The sequence below is a fragment of the Phlebotomus papatasi genome, chromosome 1, assembly GCF_024763615.1.
Source record: "Phlebotomus papatasi isolate M1 chromosome 1, Ppap_2.1, whole genome shotgun sequence".
Classification (NCBI taxonomy): domain Eukaryota; kingdom Metazoa; phylum Arthropoda; class Insecta; order Diptera; family Psychodidae; genus Phlebotomus; species Phlebotomus papatasi.
In genome coordinates, this window is record NC_077222.1 from 16,881,061 (window position 1) to 16,908,926 (window position 27,866).

General features: G+C 34.2%; 1 protein-coding gene across 1 annotated transcript; it reads right to left on the minus strand.

Moving 5' to 3' along the window:
- Positions 1-19,410: 19,410 nt before the first annotated feature.
- LOC129798005 (uncharacterized) lies at positions 19,411-27,624 on the minus strand. Its single transcript, XM_055840935.1, has 3 exons — positions 27,515-27,624; positions 27,094-27,327; positions 19,411-19,919 (listed from the first exon to the last, which is right to left on the minus strand). The coding sequence occupies exons 1-3, from the start codon at positions 27,519-27,521 to the stop codon at positions 19,486-19,488; spliced, it is 675 nt and encodes a 224-aa protein (XP_055696910.1). The 5' UTR covers positions 27,522-27,624; the 3' UTR covers positions 19,411-19,485.
- Positions 27,625-27,866: the final 242 nt, after the last annotated feature.

Below are 27,866 nucleotides of genomic sequence, written 5' to 3' on the forward strand. Positions count from 1 at the left end.
AAACCGTTTTTGTTCACGAAATAGGTAATTATTTCATTGGAAAACTTAATGTACCGTTAACAATAAAGACTAGCACTTAATTTAACTAAAATTAGCCAGAAATATGACATTAAACAAAACGAATAAACAACAGTCACTTTATTGTGTTTTCAATTGGAAAACATGGTCGATCGATGAAAAATTCGATAGTGAAAAGGTATACTTTTAATTTTTCTGAGAAATTAACAAATTAAAATTTGTGAATATGAATGGATTTTCGCTTTATTTGGAGCAAAATTAACTAAATAATGAAACTGTGGTATAGAAAATATATAAATATAATTATTTAGTACTGTATTTATCATAACAACAATGACGTTTCCATTTCGAGCAGGTTTTGAATTATCTTAATTTACCCTACATTCCCCTAAGTGCTCAATTTTTTTTGTTGAAAAACGATGTATAAAATATGCTGTTTTCTAGTCTGTGTGATCAACGTAACTCCTTAAAGAGTTTTGCCAATTGTATAGCCTATTTTTAGGATCTTATATTGATTGATTGATTTGTTTATTATCATCTCTGTTTTTTGTCCCACCCCCCCATGCGGCCATCGCCGTCTTAGCGTCGATTCCAACCTCCGGGATGAAAACGATGGAAAATCCCTTCATTGGTTGTATATTTTGAGACCATACATAAGCACGTAGGTCACACTACATGGGAAAATGGGTATGCTCACAGAGAGAAGTTAAAGAAAACCTAGCCATAAAGGCTGTTTGGCTTCTTGCATAGCACATAAAAGTTTATTTAATGGTGTGGATTGATATGAATTGGAACGGTTAAAACACTTGTTTGTGGACACAGTATGAAACACTAAGCATACGTCGACTTCAGGGTTCCCTCGACGTCCTGATCGCTTGCAGCATAGATCCAGGACCTGACATTCTCCATTGAGAGCACAGGAAATCTCAATGCCATATTATTGACAATGAGTGGAGCCGAATAATTCACTGATCGCACAAATCCAGTAGATTTTGCTTGGGGCACCACACAAAGCACTCGCCTCCTTCCCGCCGCGACAGCTCCTCTAAAGAACCAGTCCTGGCCACTCCTCATAAAAAATTGTTCAGTTACTCTGTAAACATACAGGTGTTGTACGGGCAGGATCTTTATAATATATGTATATTATCTCATAAAAATAAAATTATTGAAATTTTTATAACGCACACAAAATCTCTCTATTTTATTTATGATTTAATCAAATTTAAGAATTGGTTTGATTGAACCACTATGCTACTTTCAAAGCTTCTGAGAAGCAAATTCATTCTATAGTTCAAATTAAAATTTGAATATTCTCCATTGTGATTTTTCGGTTCAATTTAATTCAACACAATTTGCGTTTGCTTCTTTCAAACCACTGAAAAATTGCATTCAATTCTTCAGAAGCAGTACAAGGCAAGATATCTAAATCAATCGCTTTGGCCAAAGAAAAGAACTTGAGAGATGGCAACATACTTAATGAAAAGGCTTGTCAATGGTAGAATTTCCATTTGAATATTGCACAATATTTCACGTTTTGGGGGTTGGAAAATTGAAGTACAATTTATTGTGGCTCCATTTTGCACGGCATCAACAGACGAAAAGCGAATTGATTCCCATTCCTTGCCCCCTCAGAAACCTCCGGGGAAGCCAAATTTATGTTTTGGCAACAATTGTTCAAATGGGCGGACGGAAATGAGTTGACAATTTCGTAAGCGATTTGGCGCTTATATCCTCAACCATATCGGAAATTTAAATGACCTGAAACGAATTGCACTTGAGATTGAAGATGAGATTGCAAGAAGTTTTGATTCGGTTGAGATTTCTTATCAAATTTTTAAGGCAATTTTGTGTTTATAATTCATGGTTTTAAAATCTATTTCGCTGAAGTACATTCATAGCTGTAAATACCAATATTCCAGTTAATTGCATTAGAAAATTCTTCTATAGATTTTGCGGATTTTGTCCAATAATTTCGGATAGAGAGGTCAAAAGTGGATGAGACTTCCTACTGTGCGATGGTCTTTTATAGCAAAAGAACAATAATTCCATTCAGTGTCTCTCTCACTTAATTAAATTTCCTTCCTGCTGATGGTTGTGGTGTTGAAAATTGGATGGTAATCGCGATTGAAAATGTTAAGGGTGGCTCTTCAGGGGGTGGCTGATTGATTGACACTGTGTCGCTAGCAGAATATGGGTGGATCCGGAAGTTTTCTTACGAATTTTTCCACAAGAATCTTCTCATCCTGCCACACTTCCAAACTATTCATGGACGATGACGCGATATATTTCTCTGGGAATCTCTTTCAGCAACAGACGGGGGTGAAAATATTAAATTTAATAGATTTCTCAAACACATTCTGAATTAAACATGATGTTTGGTATTCTGGCTTTTCTATCTGGGCCCCTAGCAAAAGAGAAAAAGCAACACAAAATTCTTTTTCCTGTATAATTCAACTTTCGTTGCTTGAAGATTTTTAAACAATCAAGTCAATTATTACCGAAACAAGAAGAAAATTTAATAACATTGACTTTTTTTTTTCTATCTTTTGCTATTTCCTTTTCACCAAGGAAATCCTCCAAGGAATTTGGCCTTATATGGGAAAGCGGGGGTGATTGGACAATGGGATTTTCTTTAAAATATCAAATTTACTGGGTTTCACTGGGTCCAAAGAGAGTATACTGAGAAAAAACCGGGAGTGTGAATAACTTTTTTCCTCATAACTTTAACACTTTTTAGGTTTTAATTTAACATTTTTTAATCTTAATTTTACACCTTTTTAAGGGTAAAATTAACATGAAAGAGGGTAACTTTAACCCCTAATACACCTAAAAAGCATAATATTTACACCGAATTCGGATCAATAATGCAGGGTAAAATAAACATTTCCGGAATGTTATTTCAACTTTTTCGGATTTCTCTCAGTGTAGTTATAATCTAAAAGCTATCCTAAATTAATTTGAGCATTATGCGGTGCCTACCCATTATGACCTAGTGGTTCCTACCCTTTATAGGAGTCATTTTTGGTAAAAATATGCTTTCTGACGATAATCGATTTTGATGTGTAAGTAGATGCCTTTAAATTTGTGAATTTATAAGATATTTTACAACTTTTCAAATAGTATATCATATATTTTAACAATAAAACAATTCAAATCTAATCATTTCAAAGTTTAAAAGATCTACAACAATTGAACAGTATTTTCGTAAATTTTGTTATCTGATAATTTGTAAAAAGAAAAAAAAAACAACTTCAAACATAAATAATTTTAATACTCTTGGTCAACAAAAAAAAAAACAAAATAGTCAGGGGAAAATGGGGTACTTTCTAATTGGGGCACCTTTAAGTAGGGCTTTCATTTTCTATTTTAAAATGAAACTGAGGCAAGGTGCGTTAAGCACTTTTGGCTATACCTAAAATGAAGTCGTTCCTTTTAACACTAAACCTACCAAGACCGGTCAAATTGACTGGTTTAAAAACTTTTCTAAATTAACACATTTAAACTGTAAAATATCGCTATAAATCTTTATGAATTTCGTAATATATTTTTCAGTGTTTAAAATTTAATTTTTACCTCTTTTCCAAGAACAATTTGTTGAGTATCCTACCCAGCGTGGTCTATCATTTGACCGAGAGCACTACGAAAAACCACCAAGAACGGTCGGTAGGTTTAGTGTTAACATGATTACGAATTTATAAAACTACGAAATAATTACAATTTCGGGTAGACTCTGTTCTAATGACTTTTTATATTTCGTATTTAATAAAAATTGTCTCTAAAACTAAGTCGAGGGAAGGGCTAAATCATGCATTATTAAAAAAAAGACATTTCTTTCCCAAAAGACTCAAAAATTTCAGGAAATATTCTGGATAAGTGGGACATTGACTGCTTGAAATTATCTTTACAAAAAAGGGTAGCAGTGTGTGCCTTCTTTGTGGAATGCTCGAACTCGTGGCTTAGACGCCGTACCTCGAAAGGGGTCCCGGTCAAAATCCCGAAAGCCAAAATCCCGAACGCCAAAATCCCGAAAGCCAAAATCCCGAAAGCCAAAATCCCGAAAGCCAAAATCCCGAATTCTTAAAAGTATCATAGCTACTCCCACGATTGCACTCGCGCTCGCTGGAGGCAAAGGAAAATCTTCTGTGTCTTGGGAAAGTTATTCTAAACATTTTACTCCATATAATTTCATCTGTTTCAGAATTTTGAACATTCGGCATTTTGGCTTTCGAGATTTTGGATTTCGGGATTTTGGCGTTTGGGATTTTGGCTTACAGGATTTTGGCTTTCGGGATTTTAGCTGCCACCGCTCAAAAGTACTAAAAAGTAATTTACTGATTATTATCAATTGATTTATTGAACAGATTGAATCACTCAAAAGATAGTCCAAACTAGCTTAAAAGTGATACTATTGATTTTCTGATAAAAATTACTTTTCTGTCATATGAATCAATTCATTACGGGTTCAGAACCGATTGGAATCGATTGAGAACTGAATGGAAGTACTTCAGGCTTGTCAAGAATTCTAAGACCTTTTCAATAAGCCCAAGTATGATACAATTTGGTTAAGAAATGCGCTCTCTAGAGCCTTTTTAACATTCGTATATGAACGAATATCCGTCTAAACGTATCTAAAAGTGAAAAAAATCGCAAGGCACGTTTTCGAGCAGGTCCAAAACATGGGTTTGGGGGGGAAGGAGAGAAGTGTGAGTAAATGAGGGGCATGTTAATGGTCCTGCGGACTACTTATGAGGCGGGGATCTCCCGAATGTTACAAAACTTTTTTCAATATCTCTAACCGTTTGATTTCTAGAGGTATTCGATCAAACGGACATGCAGACAGACGGACAAACAGCGTGACACCATTTCTCAAAACTCATCTGTAACGCGAAAATATATTGAAAATATTGGTCCCCAGGAGATGAAAGGTGGAAGTCTTCTGTAGTGATAAAATCAAGAGATTATATATACTGCTTTTCCTGTAAAGTTCAAGTAGTAAAATTATCATTTATATCTACCAAATATTAAAAATTTTACAAGATTGTAATAATGCTTGATTTATCACACATGAATCACATGTTCTTAGACCTTCTAAAATCAGGTTTAGCAGTAAATTATGATATTTCATTGAAATTTGTGGTATTCAAATAGCTGTCCTGTAAGATTTCCCTACTGCGAGTTATTCTTTTCTTATTCTGAACGATCGATTTATCGACTGAGAGTTGTAGAATGACTTGGGGGTTCGGAATGCAGTCCAAAAATTAAAACAGCGTGTATTTTATGCTAATCAGTAACGTTTTAGTATTTTTAATACCATCATCAGGCTCTGTGATTTTTCAATTTAATTTTGAAAAACATTCTTAATTCCTTAATTATTCTTGAACGATAGTCTGAGACACGATTACACATTTTTAACAAAAAATGCCCCTTATTTTCCCCCACCCCTCACCTTCCCTTCCATAATCATGTTTTTTGGGATTTCTCGAAAACGCGTCATGCGATTTTTTTTTATTTTTGGATATGTTTTATAGATTACCCAGGCGGACATCTCGTCCATATACGAAAATCCCGTTGAATCATTCCTAATAACGCTTTGTCAAGGTCAAATGTTAAAAAGACACTAGAGAGCGTATTTATCAAGCGAATGGGGTCATGTTTGGCCTCGTTGGAAAGGTCTTGGAATTTCCGACAAAACTGAATCGGTTTCAATCGGTTTTGAATCGATAACGAACCGGTTCCTATCCGATAACTAATTTTTATCTGAAAATCAATTGTATTACTTTTAAAATTATTTTAGGGGGTCTTATGAGAGATATAGCAATCGGTTCAAATCGGTTGAAAACCGGTAAACGGTAAATGATGCAAAAGTACTTTTGAGGTATAGCATCTAAGTCAAGAGTTCGAGCATTTCGCAAAGCCTGAGTCGCTTTGCCACCCCTTTTTTTATATTTTAACAGTTAATCTGTTTCAGTTTCAAAATAAAATAAAAGAAATATCGAGATAAAGAGACAGTGCTATCATCAAATTTTCTTCGTCTTTTCTATCCCGAATTTTCTCTGTCAGTGTCAAATGTTTCCAACTTGCAATTGCGTAAATCTGGAAGACGTTATTAAGCTCAAATTCAAATAGCTGTCCAAAACAGCCCTACTAGCCTATTAGGAAAATGTTTGAGAAAAGTGTTGCGAAGCAATTTGTGTACACAATGCTAAATAAGAAAACATCAGAAATTAAATTACAGGCCATAAATAACAAAAGTGAATAAATCTTGCATTTTCCACCAGGCCGGAATGGCACTTGCAACGAGAATAAAATTAAATGATTTTTGGACCGACTTCTCCCTCCTGTTTTTATGTTGAAAAATATTTCAAACTTTTCTTCAACGTGCTGTGCAATACTCTTTTTTATTCTCTTCACAATAAAAATTCAAACAGACTCCAGAAAGCTTGAATGTGTTAAGTTTTCCCTCTCTGCGATATAATTCATTTTTTCTTGTATGCCATCGAGTTCTTCCTCAGCCCAACTTCACAATGAAGACAATTAATTGTGTTAGTTCTGTGTAGTTTCTCGAAGGAAGGGGTGATGAAAGTTTCCTTTCTCACAAACTGAACCCATTAAACTTGTTTCAATATTCATAAGTTTATAGTATGTCAAACATTTTCTGAAGTATCTAACCTGGAATCCTTCACCCAGGCCATTCTTTCGCGAGAAGAGCAAAAAAGAAACTCCATCACGTCTCGCACAATTTTCACTTTTCCATTCGCGAGAAAATATAGCAAATTCCCATTGGAAAGTGCACGTTTTGTTTGATGATTAATCAGAGTAAATACACAGTGCACTTCTGGGAACTTTATCTGGAGCTTTTACTCCACCCACCGATTCATCCATTGTAAAAGCTCGTACCTGAACTAGGCAATCTCAGGAGATTTCCACGGGAAAAAAACCTGAAGGAGATAGCTTGATTGATGAAATAGTTCAGCAAGAGTGAACAGGTGAAGGAATTTTTAGAAAATTTCATGAAAGCTCCAAAAGCTCCCACCCCAAATCACCCCACAAATCTTCCCAAACCTCAATCTCTGCAACCATTCACGCACGAGGTCGTCATCAATAACCAATTTTGACGATGGACTTTGTACGATAAACTATAATTAATTACACAATTGTGACATCATTGTAAAGAGATAAATCTAATTAATTCTCCAACTTAATCAATTTATTCCTATTCACACCTCATTAATATTCGGTGTGCACAGCATCTTAGAATATATAATTAACACCACATCCTCCCTGTCGACTCTATTTTGTGTCATCTTATGATCACTTCATGGCCTCAACCATACAATTTACACCACTTTGTCAAATTATTCATTTGGTGTATCTACAAGAATTTTCATGGGTTCAATAGCTCATCCTCACAACTATGATTGAGCTTTTGAGGAGCTAAACAAGAGTCGAATACCTAAAAGGCAAGTCTCGTATAAGATTACTCAATCAGGATAGTCATCTATGGAGCTCATTGTATAAAGGTTACTTGTATGTCTCAAACAAAGACTGTGATTTTGAATTGAAATGTCACTTGTAAAGCTGACTTAATGCCATCAATGTAACTTGTGATTAACAGTCAGTTTGAATTTAAATGCTTTATATCGTTTTATTAATAATTTCTCCAAGACCTCGATTTATTCCGTATTATTCAGTAAAAAAAAATATCATTATTAAAATTCTACACCCCATAAAATATTTTAGTTCCATCGCATTGTCTGATTGGCTAAAGCTTTGAGTGCTTTAAAGCTTTAACAAATGAGAGAAGGTGACACAACTACAGTATTTTATTGAATTTAATATTTTTACATGTAAAAAATGCTATATGGCAAATATAGAGGAAACTGGGGCAATAGTAAACATGGGGTAGTTGTGAACATTGATTTTTATGTCCATATGACTTGAACTTATTCCGACCATTTCTTTAGTGGCCAAGGATCTGTCTTGCCTATTGCGCCACTGAGATCCCTGGGAATTCACTGACACTAACAATCCTTTTCTTCACATGAGGGCATTGTATTCTCCCGCGAGAGGCGCTTTTACACTGTTCTCAATTTTTTAATTTACCTTAGACTCACAAAACAAATAAACGGGGAGAGCATAACAATGTTTCCACATTAAATTATTATTTTTACTTTGAAATAAAAACAAAAATAGTAGGCATTTGTGGTGTGAACTGTCAAGTTTTTACTGGAAGTAAACTCTCCCAATGAGCATTTATCGCTATAAATCAGTAGAGATGCCTGACATCTATACGAAAACGATGTCGAAGACTTTACATATTTATTCTATATAACCGCATAAAAGAGGTCCATATTTGAGTGAATGGGGAATTTTTACATCCAAAATATAACAATTATTTATTTTAGATATAATCACGTCATCTTGTACGGTAAAATGAATCGATTATGACTAAATAAAATATAATCACTATACAATATTGATATGTTCTCACCTGAAAGGGGAGAGAAAGGGTTAGATTTATACTATCCCAGCGTTGTCGCCGAAACTCTGGTGGAGCCCAAATGCCGAGTGGATATGCAGGAACAGAGAGACACCACTTTCCATTCACTAAAAACTGATTTACTTCACTGATACTTAATTGATACTTGATACACTACAAGTTAGAGTTAATAAGTAGGATGATGTGTTCGCTTAGGCGGTCAGCGCAGAAGAGAAAGAACATTCTCTACAGGTCTTAGTTTATTGTGGAGGGAAGCTTACGTTCCACACCCGTTCCACATGCAGGGCCGCATTCCTCCACAACATCTCCCCCCTTTTTAAAAGTCATCTCAATCCTGCATCCTTGGTCGCAGGGGTGACGATGATGTTCGTGAGAGTATCGAGGGTTCATTCGATGATGTGAAGACCAGGATCTCGTCAGAGAGAAATCTAGTAACTGATCTCTATCACTTGGTTTAGCAGATTTGGGATCGCTGTCATCACAAAGATCAGCATTGGCGCTGCTGGGGTTGATTTGGTTGAAAATAGCTCGGATGAGCGTGTTTCCGGAGCCAAGAAGTTCATTGTGATAATGAATTTTTCCATTGACTCTCTCTCCCTCCTCAACGGAACGAGAATGGACGCCATGTTTGACGTTGAATAGCTTCTCCTGAAGTTTCAGCAAGGCCAAATGACTTTTCAAGAATAGATCAGACATATGTTGAACCATTGCTAAGCCGTTATGAGTATTCTCACTAGGCGTATTCCTGTGTGCCACCAGGAACGCTTGGGAAACAGGAAGAAAATGCGAAATCCTGTCGGTCAGTTCTCGCGTAGGAGACTTTTCCTGTCCCTGTATAAGTTGTGATTTTCCAATCTGTGAATAGCTATGTTCGGTAGCAGTAAGTGTAACTGTAGCCTGGTAAAAGGTTTTTACTGAACCGTCAGCTATGGTGTGAGAGGTCACACGTTGGGTTCCAACTGTGCTTGCATCCCCGGACGCAATAATAGATGGGTCATAATGCGTGAGCAGCAGGTTGGACGAGAGAAATGCCTTGAGCTGATGGAAGGCTTGTTTCCAGTCTGATGTCCATTTCCATTGAGTGTTTGCGAGGAATAAACGATCGAGAGGAGCACATAGTGTACTCTTGAAATTGACGAATTTTGAATAAAATGTCTCAAACCCCAGAAATGAATGAAATCCATTGATATATGGAGGTTCGGGCATCGAATCAATGGTTGAGATTTCCTCAGAGTCTGGGTAATGTTCTTGGCCATTAGTGTTAATGTCAAGAGGGTTCAGCTCAGATTGGAAAATATTATTTAGCAAGTCCATGTGGCTTTGGACTGAGGGTGATGCTACCAAAGGGTCATCAGAGTAGTCTGACACACCCGAAATGCCTTCAGGCACTGTGTCCACGGTCTTTTGGGATGTACCGGGACCGGATTGTGCATCTGGATAAGGTCTATCCAGTTGAGAGAAAACTAAATTGTTTCTGAATGAAGCCGAAATTTGCATTGGCGTAGGGATTTTATTATTAGCCATTTTCATGAGATGACAAGGAATCGGTCTTCCGAGACGAAATACCGTTGTCGCTTTTGACTTTAATTGCTGTGAGACTTGACCCTTAATACACTTTCCAAGAGTTATTGAGAAAACCCTTGGGTAACTGTCTTTATGAGATGCAGCATTTTCCGTGGTAGACACGTGATTGCAAATCTTTGTAATAGGGATGTCCCAGAGATTAAAAAGCGCTATCCAATCCGTACCAAACAAATTGATATTTGCCTCACCCACTACACACCGACCACTTCTATTGTAAACTTTATTGCAAGAAATAGAAGGGTAAAACTCACCCAGAAGATGAATCGCCTTCCCCTGAGCATCATAGGGATGATCCTGAGCTGGTATGAGTGGTGGTGATCCAATTTGAATCCAGTTTTCTTGAGAGATGATCGTCAGATCTGATCCTGTGTCATACAGGAGCGAAAGCGAAGCGTTGTTGATTGTAACGGTGATGTACTTCCGTCCAGAGGGTGCGCTGGTAACCATATTGACTTGAGATCGCTGTGGGGAGTGTTTCCTACCCTTAGGATTCTTCTTATGGCTGTCACTAAGGTCACAGTAACCCTCACGATGCCCTTTTTAGCCACATTCTGAACAAATGTGATCCTTGTACGTGCACTCACGCACGTAGTGCATAGCTCCGCATAACCAGCAATGTGAGCTGGGTTTCTTCTTCTGCTGAGAATCCTTGTTGAAAGGCTTCTTGTTCTGAACCTTGTTGATGGAAGCAGGCTCCTGTTTGATGGATGACTCAATTCGGGCACTATCCTTCTTGAGGCACAGAAGGCGTTTTGATTCCCTGACCATGAGCTCCAGGTTCAGATTGGAAATATCCTCAGTCTCTAACTTGTTTAGAAGTCATCTTTGTTAACATCGCCTTGAAGCCCGAGTAGGTATATCAAACATTTGAAGTAGTCTGGCGTGACTGTTGAGAACTGGAAATCCTCACAAGCTCTATTGACAGCAGCAGCATACGTTGTATAATCGTCCGATTCACGTTTTTGCATTTGAAGGCACTTCCATCTCCTTCCAAAGAGACTTTCACCTCGGCCGAAAATCGTGCTTAAAACACTGACTGTCTCGTCGAACTTTTTGTCACGGGGTGCAGACGGTAAAATGTAATTGACATCCTCGCATGAGCAATGTTGTCCAAACGCCTGAGTAACAATCTTGTACGTCCAGCGTCGTCCAGAGCCTTTGCATCCTCACGGAAAACATCCTCATATTTGGCAAACCAAATATCAAATGTCACATTGTTGTCTGGATCGTACGTGAACAATTCAATTGTGCCGGAAAGAGCTTCAATTGTGAGCTCTGGGCGTTTGTCATTTGAAGTATTCATCTGGTGAAGGGTAGCCATGAACTCAGCATGATGATCCTCACTCATTTTTGCTTGGAGTTTGAGAAGTTCCTTGGTCGATCTCAAAACATGCAAAAGTTCTTCCTCCATGTTTGTTTATGTTTTGGATGACACTTCCAATTACAAAAATGGCGGCGCCTTCCAGTGAAGTACTGGAATTAATCGATTGGGAAAATCGATGAAGTGAATGGCGGGCACCGCGGGCACTTTCCAAAGTGGAATGTGGAGTCAATGTGGCGCTCTAGGCTAGAGCTGATGAATCTCTTCAAGTACAATTGGTGATTTTTTTCCAATTGCTGCTGGGCACGACACCAATCCTCTGTCGTCACTTGATGTGTTCTCACCTGAAAGGGGAGAGAAAGGGTTAGATTTATACTATCCCAGCGTTGTCGCCGAAACTCTGGTGGAGCCCAAATGCCGAGTGGATATGCAGGAACAGAGAGACACCACTTTCCATTCACTAAAAACTGATTTACTTCACTGATACTTAATTGATACTTGATACACTACAAGTTAGAGTTAATAAGTAGGATGATGTGTTCGCTTAGGCGGTCAGCGCAGAAGAGAAAGAACATTCTCTACAGGTCTTAGTTTATTGTGGAGGGAAGCTTACGTTCCACACCCGTTCCACATGCAGGGCCGCATTCCTCCACAACAAATATCAATTTTATAACTACTGATCGTAGAATTGTCATTTCTTTTCCATTTTCATTTAAAACTTGCTTAAAACATCTTCCTCAAATGAATAATTATTTTTAGATTTCCTGTAACTCGTGCACTTCTATTGCGTATGAAGATTTAATGCAACGACTGTTTTGCATTAAGGGACATAATATTAGTGAACAAAATTTCCTTCCCGACCTGAAATTCTCAAGGGAAAGCTGGGAAATTAAATAAAATAAAATTGAATAAATTTATTGCTTTTTCCATCGTATCATTGAAAAAACTTATGGATGTCAGATTTTTACTGCATGTATTGATAGAACATCACTTTATACACAATGGTGCACAAATATTGGCACACACAAATATTTTTTGCACAATTTCTAAATTAAATTAGGTTTAGTGTTGCCAATTTTCTATAATTTTCCACGCCATAATTTTCATTTTATTCCGATAAAATAAAATTAAGATATTATAACCCGAATAAATAAGAAATATAGAAGAAAGCACGTTTTTACATATTTTTGTAAGTATATTTACATTATGGCGTACAATATGTTTACATTATAGACTCTTTATATCAATAATATCACTTCACAATAAACAGTTTACAAATTTTATGCATCTGATAGACTTTTTCTACACTCTGGACACTCTTTCTGCAATTAAGCTTCACGACAGAAGATCACAAACTTGTTTTAATGCTTGTACTTTCGCTACACTGCAATTAAAGAAACAAAATGTTAGCTCTCACGAATACAGTATTAATTCACTATTTTTCTATCAATTATCCTTACTTTGTCAAATTTGATCTCTTTGATGTGTGTGCTCGTCTTTACTGTACACGCTGGTGCACTTCAAGACTTTAATTTATAATAAACATCACTTTTTATTACAAGTTTTCACTCGCAAATGAACTTCTGCTTAGTAAACAAAGCAGAATTTAACAATCTGGCATCGTCATACAAAATGAAGACAAGTTGTATATAACTTGTGTCTTTTATAGAGCAAATGTAAGTAAAATATATCAGAACATAATGTTCATACAATTTCACGACATTATGTGAACGTAATAGCATGAATATGTAAGATGAATATACTTTAGAAATTTTTGACATAGTTTTATACATTTTCACTCCAAAATAGATTATATTATGACATGTTTATAGATCTAAAAATGTTTGGTCGTAATTTTAAGGGAAAATAACAATATCTTAACTGGAATTTATCAAACGAAATGTATTATATGTATTAATAGAAAATATCTGATATTTTCTATACATTTTTTAGTCAAGTTATTATACTGGCATTCAACGTACATAATTTTCTGATAATATACATCCAATGCGTTCATACACTATAGCCGTACTCACTATGGCGTTGTTATCTCGTAATCTCCGTAATCTGTTATCTTGTTATAATTTTTCATTTATAAAATACATTACGAGAACATAACGAGATAACGAGATAACGATATTACAAGATAACAGCGCCATAGTGAGTACGGCTTATATTTTTAAGAAATAGCTCGATTACATTGAAAATATGTTGGTTATATTTGAGACATACATTATTTGGATATCAAATGCCCCTTGGGGGCACTTTCAACTGTTTTCAAGTTGTTATTATCAAGCTCGTGTATAATAACCCCTACACACTAGAAAAATTGATGTCCATATGAAGTAAATTGCTTTTGCTTGTATAGGAAAAACTGTCAAACATACACATAAATTTATCTAGTGTGTGAGGTCATAAAAGAAAAACATTTTGTAAATCTTAAAATCGGAAAAAAACTTAATTGTCCCCTTGTAATTTTCGAGGAGTGCAATGAACTGACTTCTGTCTTTCTGTGAAACTTATAATTTTAACCATAAATATTTTTTAAACCTTCACAATATTTTCAAAACTTATTAAAAATCTTTCACAAGAAAATTAAATAATTTTAAAGTATATTGCCTGCACAGTAAAAAAAATTAACACTATATAGTATGTAATCTTTCACACCACTATTATAGTGTTAAATTTGGAAAAAGTGTTTAATTTAAAATTGTTTAATTTAAAGTTGTTGAATTTCAAGATGTTGAATTTGGAATTGTTGAATTTATATGTGTAAACTCAAAAATTGTTGAATTCTGTTTATTGTTGAATTTTCTTTTCATTTCGAAGATTTTGATTTTTTTCTTTTGCCTTTTTAGACTTTTTTTTGGTTTTTCCTGTACTCGGGATCCCCTCTAATGCGAAATGATTACATTTGATGCTCGGATCTTCACGATATATTTATTATTCATATAAATATTTGATGTTCTATATGACTTTTGCCCAATGAAAAGCATCTCGACTGAAGTATAAGTCTTAATTGGAAATTCAACCATTTTTACACAACTTTTGTTTAAAAATTCAACAACTTTTGTTTAAAAAATCAACAAGTTTGGTTGAAATACACTAGGCTTCACACTATAATAGTGTTAAAAATTATGATCAAACTATAATAGTGTTAATTTTTGATCATGTGACAAAAAATACCATAAAGTTGTGTAGTTTTTCACACTATAATAATGTGAAAAACTGTAATCATACTATAATAGTGGTAATTTTTAGAATTTGTCAAACAGTTTTAAATCACGAAACATTATTGTTGAAAAATTTTTATGATTACAACAGTGAGAAATTTTACACAGATCACAATTAAATAATTAATTTATGCGATTTCACACTATTATAGTGTTAAAATTTTACACATTTTCAAATTAAACAGCATTGTTGAAAATTTTTCAACTATAATAGTGGTAATTTTCAATCACGTGACAATAAATTACCAAAATATTGTGCATTTTTTAAACATTTTTAAATTAAACAACTAAAATGGTCGATTTTGCACTATTATAGTAGTAAAATTTTACGCATTTTTTTACTGTGTGGTCAAATACGAATTAAAAAGAAACAAAACCAGAAATATCATTATTATATTTTTAATTTATCCTTTCTATATTTAATGACAGTCATTTTGAATACGGAAATGTTATTATGAAACCTTCTAAATTGAATTTAAATTCTGCATCGATTTGGGATGGATTTTTTTCTAAAACCGTTAAAAACCTTCGAGTAATTGAATAATTTTAATATGTACATTGCGTCAAAATTCATAAAATTAAAATGTTGTACAATAATTTTATGAATTTTGATATTGCCACATAATTGGCTAATTAAATTATTATCAGTATAATTTTCACGATATGAGGTAAACCTTTGCATACAACATTTTCGTCAAATATTGACAAAATTATTTAAATTCTGTCCAAAATTTTGACACGATTGCCAAAATGAAAATATGCCTATGAAAAACAATGTGATACAATTTTCCTAAAGGCACAATGTAAGTGGATATAGTAATTTGGGAAAATGGATTTTGCAATAAACGTCATCGATTAGTTTAATAGAAACAATTTTAAACATCGAAATTTAATTAAACTCCATGCTCTCCTTATTTTCAGGTAAATTGAAAATTCTTTTGTTATATATCCAGTAGATCGTTTTTGAAAGAATTTATCTGAAAATTATTGGAGATTGAAAAGAATGCAAGCATGTGAAAATTGTCTCAATCCCTGTCTATAGCATTTATCAGATCAATTTGCAATGGGGAGGAGGACTTTTCGTGCAGACGACAAATTTGCCTGCATTGCTGGCAGAAGAGGAAACAGGGATGGAGAGGAAGTGAGTTCTGGCAGCGGAAACAATTACTGTGTTTCTTCAAACGGACGTTGGATGCATGACGATGGGGACGGAAAATAAGGGAGAAGGAGGAGGTTTAAGGCGATTTCTGCATATTGTGGTTCTCTCAATCACTCACCCATTCTCCCTGGGAACGTTCTTTTTACCGCTATAGCTCCTGAAGGAAGAGAAATTCCTTGGCACTATAGAGAATTCTTCCTTCCTCATCCATTCCACGTCATTTTGCAGAAAGGAAACACAAACGAAGCGAACAGAAAATTGGCACTTGGTGCAATTTCTACCCAACCCATAGTAATGGTTTTTTCTTTCTTATTGCCTTTTTTTTATTCCACAACAAAACATTTCTGCTTTAACTACTTAAATTAATTTCTTGTGGTATTCTCACTAAACACCCTGCTGAGAATGGAATTGAACTTGTATTTTCCAATTAATTTGCTGAAAATTGTCAACATAGCAATTGAATACGATTGTTATAGTTACTATTTTCATTTAAATTCAAACATCGTGCTTAAATATGATGTCAGAGTGACAGGAGAATATTATAATCCAATATATGAGCTGTATTTCCAAGATTAAAATTTTGAAATTGTATTTTGATACTATTGTCATATATTTATTCATTTTAATTTTTAAAAATCAAATGAATTTGTAAATTCTAAATTGATATTTATTTAATTGATTTTCCTTACGAATTTTACAAGATTACTTAGAGCAGGTTCAATTGAAGACGAAGAACAATATTTCCTAATAGCATATGAGGAAAGCCCGTACTTGAACAATGATTTTTTGAAAAAAAAATGATAGGGAAAACTGGAGCACCACTAACCACGGGGTAGCACCAAACACTGCGACTTTTTAATCAGGTGTTCGACTTCAGAGTACAAGACTTATAGAAATTTATTGGCGCTATAGGGATGCTTGTTTACTGAAGAGAAATGGTCGGGATAGTCCAAGTAGTTTAGAAATAAAAATTAGTGTTTTGTGCTGCCCCGTGTTTAGTGGTGCCCCAGTTTCCCCTATATTGTTCATTCATTCATTTATTTTCAACCGCTTATTCCTATTGGGGTCACCGAGGCAAGATTCTAAATTTGATTCAGCCACAGTGTCCTAGGTTTGCCTCGAGGTCGACGGCCTCTCACAATGGTCCCCTATATTGTATTTGGCAGAATTTTATTAAAAAAAATCAAAACGATAATTGAAATTAAAGGATAATTGTTGCTATTTTATTAACACTATTCCTCACTGTAACTCACAGGATATACTAAGTTTTATACCTGTTTATCATTTTTTTATAAAACGATTTTTAAATCTAATTTGCAATTTAGGGATAAGTATGCCCTACTCTTTATTTTATACATATTTAAAGTGCTTGAATATTTTTTGTCTTTAAAACATTACAAAATGACGGATTAATGAATAGCTCACTAGGGCCCTTCCCCAAGAAACATTTTTTTCTTAATATAGTCTTGTAGAATTCCTGAAGTAAGGCACTATAGAACCAAAAACTTTTTTATTTCCTTATAACTCTCTTGGTTTCATCACTGAGATTCCTATAAGTGGAGCTGTCTTAAGGATCTTAGAATCTTCTATAGGAATTTCAACAGAAAATTCTCATTTTAAGTCTTTTAAAAGTGCACTAGAAGACTTGTTTAATACTTGGTTCTATATACAAGGCAGCTATTTTGCTTCTTGGGGTCACAGCGCTCCCTAAACCTTTAAGGACGAGACACTTTTTACGAACGGCAAATCAACAATAAAAATTAAACAAAATTTGTGAAACGTTTTACATCTAACCACGAGAAGTCCAACAGAGTCTGATTCGGTGTATTTTTTGCTTCTATGAACGATAGGGACCAAAATAGCCCAAAAATTAAAACAATTTTTCTGGCACTACCAATGAAGGATAATTGTCTTTCTAATTAAAAGTATTATGTATATTTATTGTAATTTCTGGTGTCAAGAGGTTTTGCTTAAAAAAATCAAAAATATAAAAATATAATAAAAAGGCATTCATCAATCGGTAATTTAAAAATTCGTTACTTTTTAGCTTAAATATTTAGTACATAGCAAATAGTTGGAGATTTGCAAAAAATATACTGGATATACAACCTTCTACTTTACGCACTTTACGATTGCGTACATATATTAGAAAGAAACGACTTTAGGTAGAATGGAAAAATTATTTTCTCTATGGATCACGGGTGACCCAATTGTCCTTAAAGGATTAATTGCCGGGAAATATGCAGACCTTATAATTCGTGTCTGAGAAAACCATAAAAATATAAAAAATAATAATAATTTTTGTACATGTATTTCCCTCAATAGGTTAAACTAATAAATCCTAAAGAAAATTAGTAGTGATATCGAAACTTTTATAGATTCAAAAAACAGTGCATTTTTGGAGCAAAAATTTTGAATTTAACTTTTTGTAAAACTTAAATAACTTTCAATAAATGTTTTATAATAAATATTCAGCAAATACGATAAGCAAGGATGAATGACTAGAAATTCGTGGAATACATAAATTCCGTAGATAAATTCTTTATTATCAAGTTTTGAAATTAATAACGCGAAAAAATTCAGAAATAAATATTTATCAGTCGTATCAGGTTGAAACCTTTCTAGGGGAAACTGGGACACCATCAAACACTAAATTTTATTTCTAAACTACTTGGACTATCTCGACCCTTTCTTCAGTGGACAAGCATCCCCAAAATGCCTATAAATACCTATAAATTTCTATAGGTCTTGTCCTCAGAAGTCGAAAATCTGATTAAAAAATCGCAGTGTTTGGTGGTGTCCGAGTTTCCCCTATAGTCTTTGCCGGGATTCAAATACCTTTAAAATGAATTTAAGCCAACCCTTTACGGTTTAGGAATAATACTCCTAAGAGCTTTTAATGCCTTTGAACTTTCAAAGGCATAAGAGGGAGCGCCCAATATTGTTTAGATTGTATAACCATAAGATCGTTTTTGGCATAATCGAAAACCTAAGTTCATTAAAAAAATCTAGATAACCTGAAGCAAAAAGGAAAATGGGAAAGCGCGCTACCTTCGGACGATTCAAGTTTCGGACAATTCATTTTTTTCTCTATGTTCCTTATGGATTTCACCTATAACTTTTTTTCTGAAAATTTGAGGCATTGGACTGAAGCTATTAAAATATAATAATAGACCAAATTTATTTATAATACATTGACAAAATTAAAAATTAATTGTTCAAATAAGCTTAAATCGTTCGAAGATAGCGCGCTTTCGATTCAAGTTTGAGGGTATCTGAAGGCTCTACGTAGCTAACTCTTTCCATTTGGACTAAAGATCTCAATGAACAATAAACAAATTTCATTTCGTCCTTTTTTCTCAAAACAAAATAAAAGGATCTCATCTACAATAAAGTTTCCTGGATTTATCACTGATTTTGCAATCGTTCCAAAAGCATTTAATTGTGAAAATGGGTCACAAAAGGACAGAGAAGAAATTAAAAATCCACATGATTAATTAAAATAAACATTTGCAGATTTCAATGACGTAAATTCCCAGCATCAGTCTCATTCCAAAGATCAATCAATAACCCATCTTTCCCACAAGGAAGAACATTTCTTGCAGCACTTAATTAATTTTATTCCATACAATTTAAAAGCAAATCGTGCCAGAGAGTCTCAAAAATGAATTTATTTCATCACGAGAACTTCGTACTCCGTTACGCTGACTTCTTCGCCATCAAAAGGGATGTAGAGGCATCCGTGACTGGCCTGAATTTTGCCAGGAGTCTGCGTTCCGTTGTGAAGGCACCGGCCCATGTAGAGCTTCTCACCATCAACAGTCTGACCAACTTCTATGGCTCCAGCCGGGATTTCTCCATTTGTGGCGAATTCCCAGACAAAGTCTCCTGTCCGCAGAACTTCATACTCTTCCTTGGAGTGCTCCTCACCGCCGTAAGCAACATAGGCAATGGCTTTGTCTGGGATCACCTTGGCTGGGATCATATCGCCCTCGTGAAAGGCTCTACCGACGAAAATGGGACTTCCATCGGCATCTCGTCCAGCCCTCACGGCAACATCGTAGGGGAAAGGAGCTCCTGGTCCGATGTACTGCCAACAGTATCCTGCAAGAGACGAATTTTGTAGATCAATTTCACGTTCTAATTCAGATAATTGGGAATAACTTGAGCAACTTAATTACTTTTCTACAGAAACAAGAGCAAAAATGGTATGAAATATTGTTAAACTGTGTACGACTGAGTTATCTGATATACATGAGATGTACAATGTGTATATACGTTGTCCTATTTCACAATTTCTTCAGATAAATAATCATTTTTGAGATAAAAATATTTGCGGTGATATATTTGGCAAATCTCTTTGAGATTTTCTTGTGAATGTGTTATCTTTTCAAGACAAAGTTATAAACTCTTGAGAATAAATAATTCTTGCTTTTTATAAAACAGAAAAAATACTACATTTTTAAAATTAATATTGATGCAATTTGTTATTTGAAACGAAAACTAGAGAATAAAATGTTCTATAAAAAATCCGGTTTTTTAATGCTATACACTACTCATAAATCTGGAAGTTTTTTATTAAACATTCTTTCGTGTACCCATAAAACTTTTTAGTCTCATTACTTTATTTAATTGACTAGAAGCTTAAAAGCTTTCAAAGCATCCAGAACTTTGGCTAATCAAAAAAAGCAATTCTAGTAAACTATGGGGAATAAAAAATTTTCATTACATGTAGAATAGTTTCTTCAGACTGAATCAACATTGGAGAAGGATAAGTCCAATTCAGATTTTTATGCATAATAAGAATCGCTGCTGAGTCTTTAAGAAGCGTAACAAACAGCAAGCTTATTTAGTTGTATTACAAGGGACCTTGTATGAGATTTTCAATGTTTATTCTAATTAGAACCTTAAGAACCCTCAGTTTTCTCGCCTGGCATAAAACATAGGGGAATGTAGGCATGGTTCGCACAGAGTGAACCTTCAAACGATACGAACTTTCTCTTCGTTTGCAAAGAGCTGACTTACCATTTCTCATCTCGTTTCATGAACTTAATAATGATCTATCTTATGGCTAAGAAATGACGAACTAGCTCTTTGTAAACAAAGAGAAAATTCGCATCGTTTGAAGGTTTACTCTGTGCGAACCATGCCAACATTCCCCTACCTATTTAATGTTGCTTTTTATTTCTTGAAATTAGCGAATTTAAATTTATCTAAGTTGTCAAAAGAGAAAAATTGGAAAATTGTACAGAAGCAGATTCGATTTTTTTTACCCATATGGACGACAGAACCTAGATAACCCATTAACCTTTAAGAGGTTTTTCTAAAAATACCAATGAACGCTAATTTTCGTTCTTGAGAAAAATATTATGCATAGAAGACAGTGCCCATACTTTTCACGGTCTCAAGCTTCGCAATGACTAAACTTTTCCTATGTTTCTGAATAAATGCGAATTAACAATATATTTTTTTAAAACAGGACATTTTCCTAAAAATATGGGTGCGATGAGTTACATTTACTGAGGAACATAATAAAAATTTACTCATTATAAAGCTTGGGATCGTGCAAAGCATGAGTACTGTCCCCTAGTTATTGTAGTTTCTAATGCCAGATCTCTTTTTATTAACCCATTCGTACCCATCGATTAATGTATTAATCAAAAAATACACGATTTTTGATCATAAATTTCTGCGCAACTGATGTCCGAATTTCTGTCGGGAATGGATTTTTCGTTACTTTGGTCTTTGAATTACTTCTAAAAAATAGTTCGACAGCGATGGAAATACATTTTGTGGTTCTTTTCTCGCTTCGCGGAAAGTCATGTAAAATTTTTGCTCAAAATGACGAACGGAAAATACGACATCCCGTCGAATTTCTTAAAATTCACCTCCATCCTCTTTCCTGATTTGTATTCTGATTTCTATTTCGTGTTCTTAGATAGTTACTCTATCTAAATCAAAAGAGTTTGTAATTAATTAATGTACAGAATTTAAATTCAGTGACTGTTAAGACGCGTGTTTGACAAGGGTTCCCTGCACCCCCATGATAGATAAATTTTTCTCTTCTTTTAAAAAAAAATCATCTATTAATCGGTATGAAACTAATTCCAAAATTTGAACCATCTATTTCAAGTATTTCTGGTACATTGACTGAATGGGTTAAGGTTGTTATACTTAAAAATTCAAATAAAATTCATTAATTGATCATATGACATTAAACCACTTGATACGTTGAGTCGCTTCATAATTTCTAAGTTTTCCCCTTTCAATAATGATTCACTGTTTTAGTTCACCATAATTAATTAATTAAATAATATTTTGAAAATTAATATTTACTACTTATCATATTGAACATAACTACAGTGTCAGCCAAAAGTTTCTTGACAAATAAATGTTCGTGAAAACAAGTCAGAAAAATGATAGAAAAAATAACCTTTTAAAATGTTTCTTTTCGCGAATGAGTTGCCTGTAATTCATAGATGTTATTTATGTATTTTAAAAATCGAAACCCCAGGTAGAGTCAAGGTCCTGGCTCGGTCTGCCAGTGGTGTTTTCCAGATGTACTTGTGTCACATTATTATAAATTTTAACGATTTTACGTATATCCTGCGTCGTGATTTTCAATAAAAATAAACAATTGACGACGCGGATTAATTCCTGTAGTATTTATGAACGATTTTCCACCTTTTACTTTCCTGTAACTTTTCATTTTAACACAAATTATAAAGAAATAAAAAAGTACATTATTATATGATTTTATCATCACTTTTATGTGCATAAATTGACCATTGCATACTTAGAAATGTGGAAATCAACCACTTGTCTTTCAAATGAAATAACTCAAATTTATAACACAATTTAAATAAGTTAGCTGTACGTATTTGACCATTTTAAGTAACATTTCCTAATGTGTCAAGAAACTTTTGATCGATGAAAAATCATCAACTTTGGGAAAACATATATTTTTGATATGAAACAAAAATGAATTAGTCTGCGGTCATTAATGGGCTATAAGCCAATAAGACCTTATAGGTAAGGTGGGATAAAAAAAAACAAAATGAATTAATTTTTTTTAATACATAAATCATGTAAGTCCATGGATTACAGGTGATTCATTCGCAAAAAGAAAAATTTTAAAAAGTTATCATTTTTCCATATGGTTTCTCGAACAAAGATTTGTCAAGAAACTTTTGGTCGACACTGTTATATTTTTGAATATTTTCTTTAATTTTAATTAACTATTTGCAAAAATGTACACGTAAAATGAAGAGCTAATTCTCTCATGACTAACTAAAGGTTAAATAATCGCTAGTAAGAGTAACTGTGCTGCTCGTATTTGCTGTGTACCTCTGTATCAAGGGGTGATTCATAAGCAATTAGAGTGACTCGAGTTCCCGGTTCCCCCAAAAAAATAGGTTTCTAGAAAAATATATGAGTTCCATGATTTCCCTGAATAGAACCCCCGGGTTCCTTGAAAAATGAATAGGTTTCCTGCAAAATGAATAGAATCCCCGTGAGTTCTCTGGAAAAGTAAACAGGTTTTCCAAGACTTCCCTAAAATATTGTATTGTTTTCTCCTGATTTCTTGAGAGTTTCCTGAAAAATCTATTGGTGCCCTAAATTTTCCTTGGATTTTTTAACAAAATGTGTAGGTACTCCGTGGGTTTCTCCACTGAGAAAAAAAAGGAGGGTGCGATTAACTTTTTTTCCTCATAACTTTAACAATTTTTAGGTGTAAAAATATATCAACATTTTTTAATGTTAATTTTACACCTTTTGAGGGTAAAATCAACATGAAAAAGGTTAACTTTAACCCCCAATACACCTAAAAAGGGTAATATTTACACCGATTTCGGATCAATACTAACCGGTAAAATTAACATTTCCGGAATGTTATTTTAACTTTTTCGGATTTCTCTCAGTGTCGGGTTCCTGGTGGATTGCCTGGGCCAACTCGAGTTCCTCGAAATGACTTACCCCTTGCACAGTTATTGATCCAAGGGAAAAAATATCCCGGACGATTGTAATTGTAAAATCCTAACATGTCTTGTCCCATTTTATTTTAGATTTTACCCCCTCTTTCGCGTCTTTAGGGTCATATATGACCCGGGGAAAAAAGTTTCTTTTTGGCTATTTACATTAATTGAAATCTAACTGGAGTCTTGAGAAAATGAGCCAAGAATCTTACATCCTTCTATTATGATGTCGTGCACGAACAGATAGATTTCAATTAATGTAAATACCCAAAAAAAACCTTTTTTCCCCGAGTCATGACATTACCCTAAAGACGCGAAAGAGTTAACTTTTGCTAATATCATGACATTTTGCTTTTTCAATAATTTTTTTTAAACTATCTTGAAAATCCAAAAATTTTAAATAAAGCCTGATTCTATTAGTGGGGAGAAAGTAGAAACAGATTAAATTTGGGAATTAAGTTTATATTAATCCTAACCTAAAACATTTCCAATTTCTTATTAGAATTCCAAATCATATAAAATACTTGTTTTCTCTACTTTAGAAATTTTACGGGCAAAATGAAATAAATCAACTTGAAACTTTGAAGCTGCATTATCGTAATGATCATAATAATTGTGATCTCAAAAACGTTTCTGAAGGATGAAATTTTTTAAAATTATAAGTACGGTACAGTCTTGAAAAGAGAATGCGGCTAACAAACTCAATTTTTCTTTCTTCTTTTCTTCTTCTTCTTTTTACTGAGTTTCTTCTCCAAAGTATTTTCTGATTTTTGAGGTTATGTGCAACGTAAACTGCATCTAAAACATTTTTCGATACAGTAAGGAAATTATGTATGTTCAAAATTCAAAAACCTGAAATCTTGTTTTTAAGATTCTTTTCAAAATTCCCTTTAAATGGTCAGATTTTAAGTTTTTCTGCCACATAAAATAGTTTTGGCGATTTTAGGTTTGGTCTAACCAAGCGCCTGGCAAGTTGGCTTTTTTATATGGAGCTATTTGAAGCCAATTCCCAAATTGATCTTGGACTCAGCTCACAGTGCTCCAAGGAAAAAAAATATTTAAACAAAAATTTAGTAGGGTAGCGGCATTACTTATGGCCATATTAAGGACATATTTGCTCACAGCTTCTTTTCTTTTTGACTATATAAGATAAAATTATAACTGTAATTTCTTTAAAGTACCTCCTTTCGATATATCACGGTGAATGTATTAGGAAATTTCCTTAAGCCTCAGAAAAAGTATGATTTTTCCCAAAATGTAAAATTCATAACTTATGGCCACTTTTACGAACTTATGGCCGCTCGTGGAATGACTTATGGCCACAATGTAAAATGATGCAAAATAAACTTAGAAATAAAATATTTTAAGTGCAAAAGAAAAGAAAAAGATTTTAGGTAGTTTCATAAATTTTTATTATTTTTTTCTTAAGTTTTTATAGTTTTTATTCATGATTGTAGCATTGCACTATTAATTGCTTGTCATCCTTCTATTCACTGAGGCCCGCCATCCGTTTTTTTATAATGAAAAATGCATATTTGACTGCATGAAAAACCCACCTCATAATTCCCTCTGTCTCCATTTGTAAGGGCATTGCGAAAGCCTTCGTGGTCTGATATTTCTTCCGGATCCTTTCCGGAGATTTTATTGAGGAGAGTTGTGAGAGGCATGTGATACACGTGAAATACTCTGGTCGCGGTCATTGCATTATCAATGCCTCTTAATGCCTGTGAGTTGAATATTGAGGCTCTTTTTTGTTTCTTTATATTTATTTACTGGTATCATTGTCCTAAAATAGTGAAAAAAAAGGTTAGGTTATCTGTAACAAACTACAAATTCATGAGATAAATGTGCAACTCTCGAGGAATCTTGAAATCAGATTTTACACTACATTTATTTATAAACTATTTTATATTACAATTTCATTACTTACCTTAAATTTCATTAAATGTTTGCCAGAAAACACCGAATTATTGAATACAAACAATACAATTGACAACTCTCCAAATCAAAATAGTGTCACATATGGTGTGAGGGCGCCACACGTCGAATACCGTGGCCACAAGTCCGTAATCCTATCAATTTGGTCATAACTTATGGCCCCATCTTAATTTTATATTTGTTGTTTAAAAACTTATCAAAATTTAATAGTAAAAGAACATATAGTTATTAAGGAAAGAAGTTTTGAAAAATAGTACTAAATATTTTCGATTGAACATACAATATTTAATTGTTAAAATTTTTGAGATCGTTAGTAAATTTCTTAACGATTTGACGTATTTTTAATCATAATCCGCATCAGTAAAATATTTTCCTTAAATTTTTTATTATTGTACCGAAATATTAAAGTAAATCAATTTAAAATTTTCATTTAATGATAGCACATCAAATATTGGTAATTTTGTGGTTCTTTGAAATCATCTTGTGAGAAAAAATTGAAGATTTTTTGCGAAGAGGCCGCAAGTATAGACTGGCTATAAGTAATGCCACCACCCTATATTTATCCCTCCATACGGAAAGGTATCTTATAATACGGAAAAACTCCTCACTTTTTAAATATTTAGCATAACAATCACGAGTGCAGAAAAATTCCCATGCGCATTTGTATGTGACAGTAAGAAATTGGCTTCAACTTTCAAGGACACTCGCCGGGGACTAGGGTCTAACATAACCTAAAACTTGTCGTTTAGTATGTTTTTTAAGTGAAATATTTAAAAGAAAATTCAAAGCAATTTTATATGTTTTTCTTTTAATTTGTTTCTTAAATATCAATACGATCATAAGCGATCACGAAAATAATTTTTTAGATCAATTAATTAATCACGGAGCTTAAACCTCAAAATTCCTTAGCAAAATTACAAAATTACTTTTTAGGAAAAGTTTTAAATGTTTATGAGGACTATAGTTGAATTGCTTTATTGTTGAAATTGAAGTTAGGAATATTCATAAACAAGATTAATCCCCCAATGAATGAGGTATTTTTGGAAATGTTCTCTTAAGTTATTCTTAAAATTCCGAAACTCTTTTAATTGAATTCTGTGAAACATCTTGAACTAAATTTCAATTTTCCAAAATTTAAATGATCACTTGTATGAAAAGTTCTCAACTTCTTGACTCACTATCTTAGAATTCTCTACACTCGTAAACTTTCCCCACATATGAAGTGTTAGTGGAAATGGTGTGAGTTAGTATCAACCCCAAAATGTTGGTGGAAACTTTCCGCTCTCGGCCACTGACTTTCCGCCCGGGAAGGAGTGAATATGTCTGTGGTTTGGTTAGTATGTCGATGAGTCGCTGAATCTTACCGGCGACATCAAAGCTTAAAGGATTTCTTGCTCGATCCACCACACTGGCCTCCGATGACGACGACGACGACGACGACGACGATGAGCTGCGTGGAGCCTCAGGTGCGGGCGGAAAATGTGGCATTGGCATGGGGTATGAGAAGGAGGCCAGAGGGGCGCCATAAGGCCCAGGTGGAGCCCCATAGGGCCCCGGTGCCGAAAATTCAGGCAGAAATCCAATTGGTGGCGGACTATCTGGAAAGTGATGTTATGCAACTCTCGCGCGATATCTTATCAATTTCCTACACGGAAAATTTCACCTTTCCCAAATGGACAAAATTACCCAGATATTCCCTCCAAATATTCACTAAAGACTGGGGCTTCAGAAAGCACTTAAAAAATTGGGATCAATTGCGAAATTGGGTACTGTGGATTGTCTTACCTGGCATTCTGTTTGCTTAATTGTTGCGCGACAAACACCTTCGAATATCACTCACCAACTGAATCACAATTTGCACCGCGACTCAATTATGGAATAGGTGAGAGATAATAACTTTTTTCTTTACTCCCTCACTCTATGATAAAGATACTGTGAGTTTTTTTTTGCATGTAAACACACAAACATGTGTGAATTATATCACTTGGATGATTAAGTTCTTTCGCTGTTTAATCCTCGAAGAGCTCAGGCAAATATTTCTACTGCTTTGAAGCATAAGATCACTAAAGAAAAATTCCTTAGGTCTTAAAATGCCTTAAAGTGGAGCTTGAGGCCAAAGTGGCGGCAGGAGGCTGCC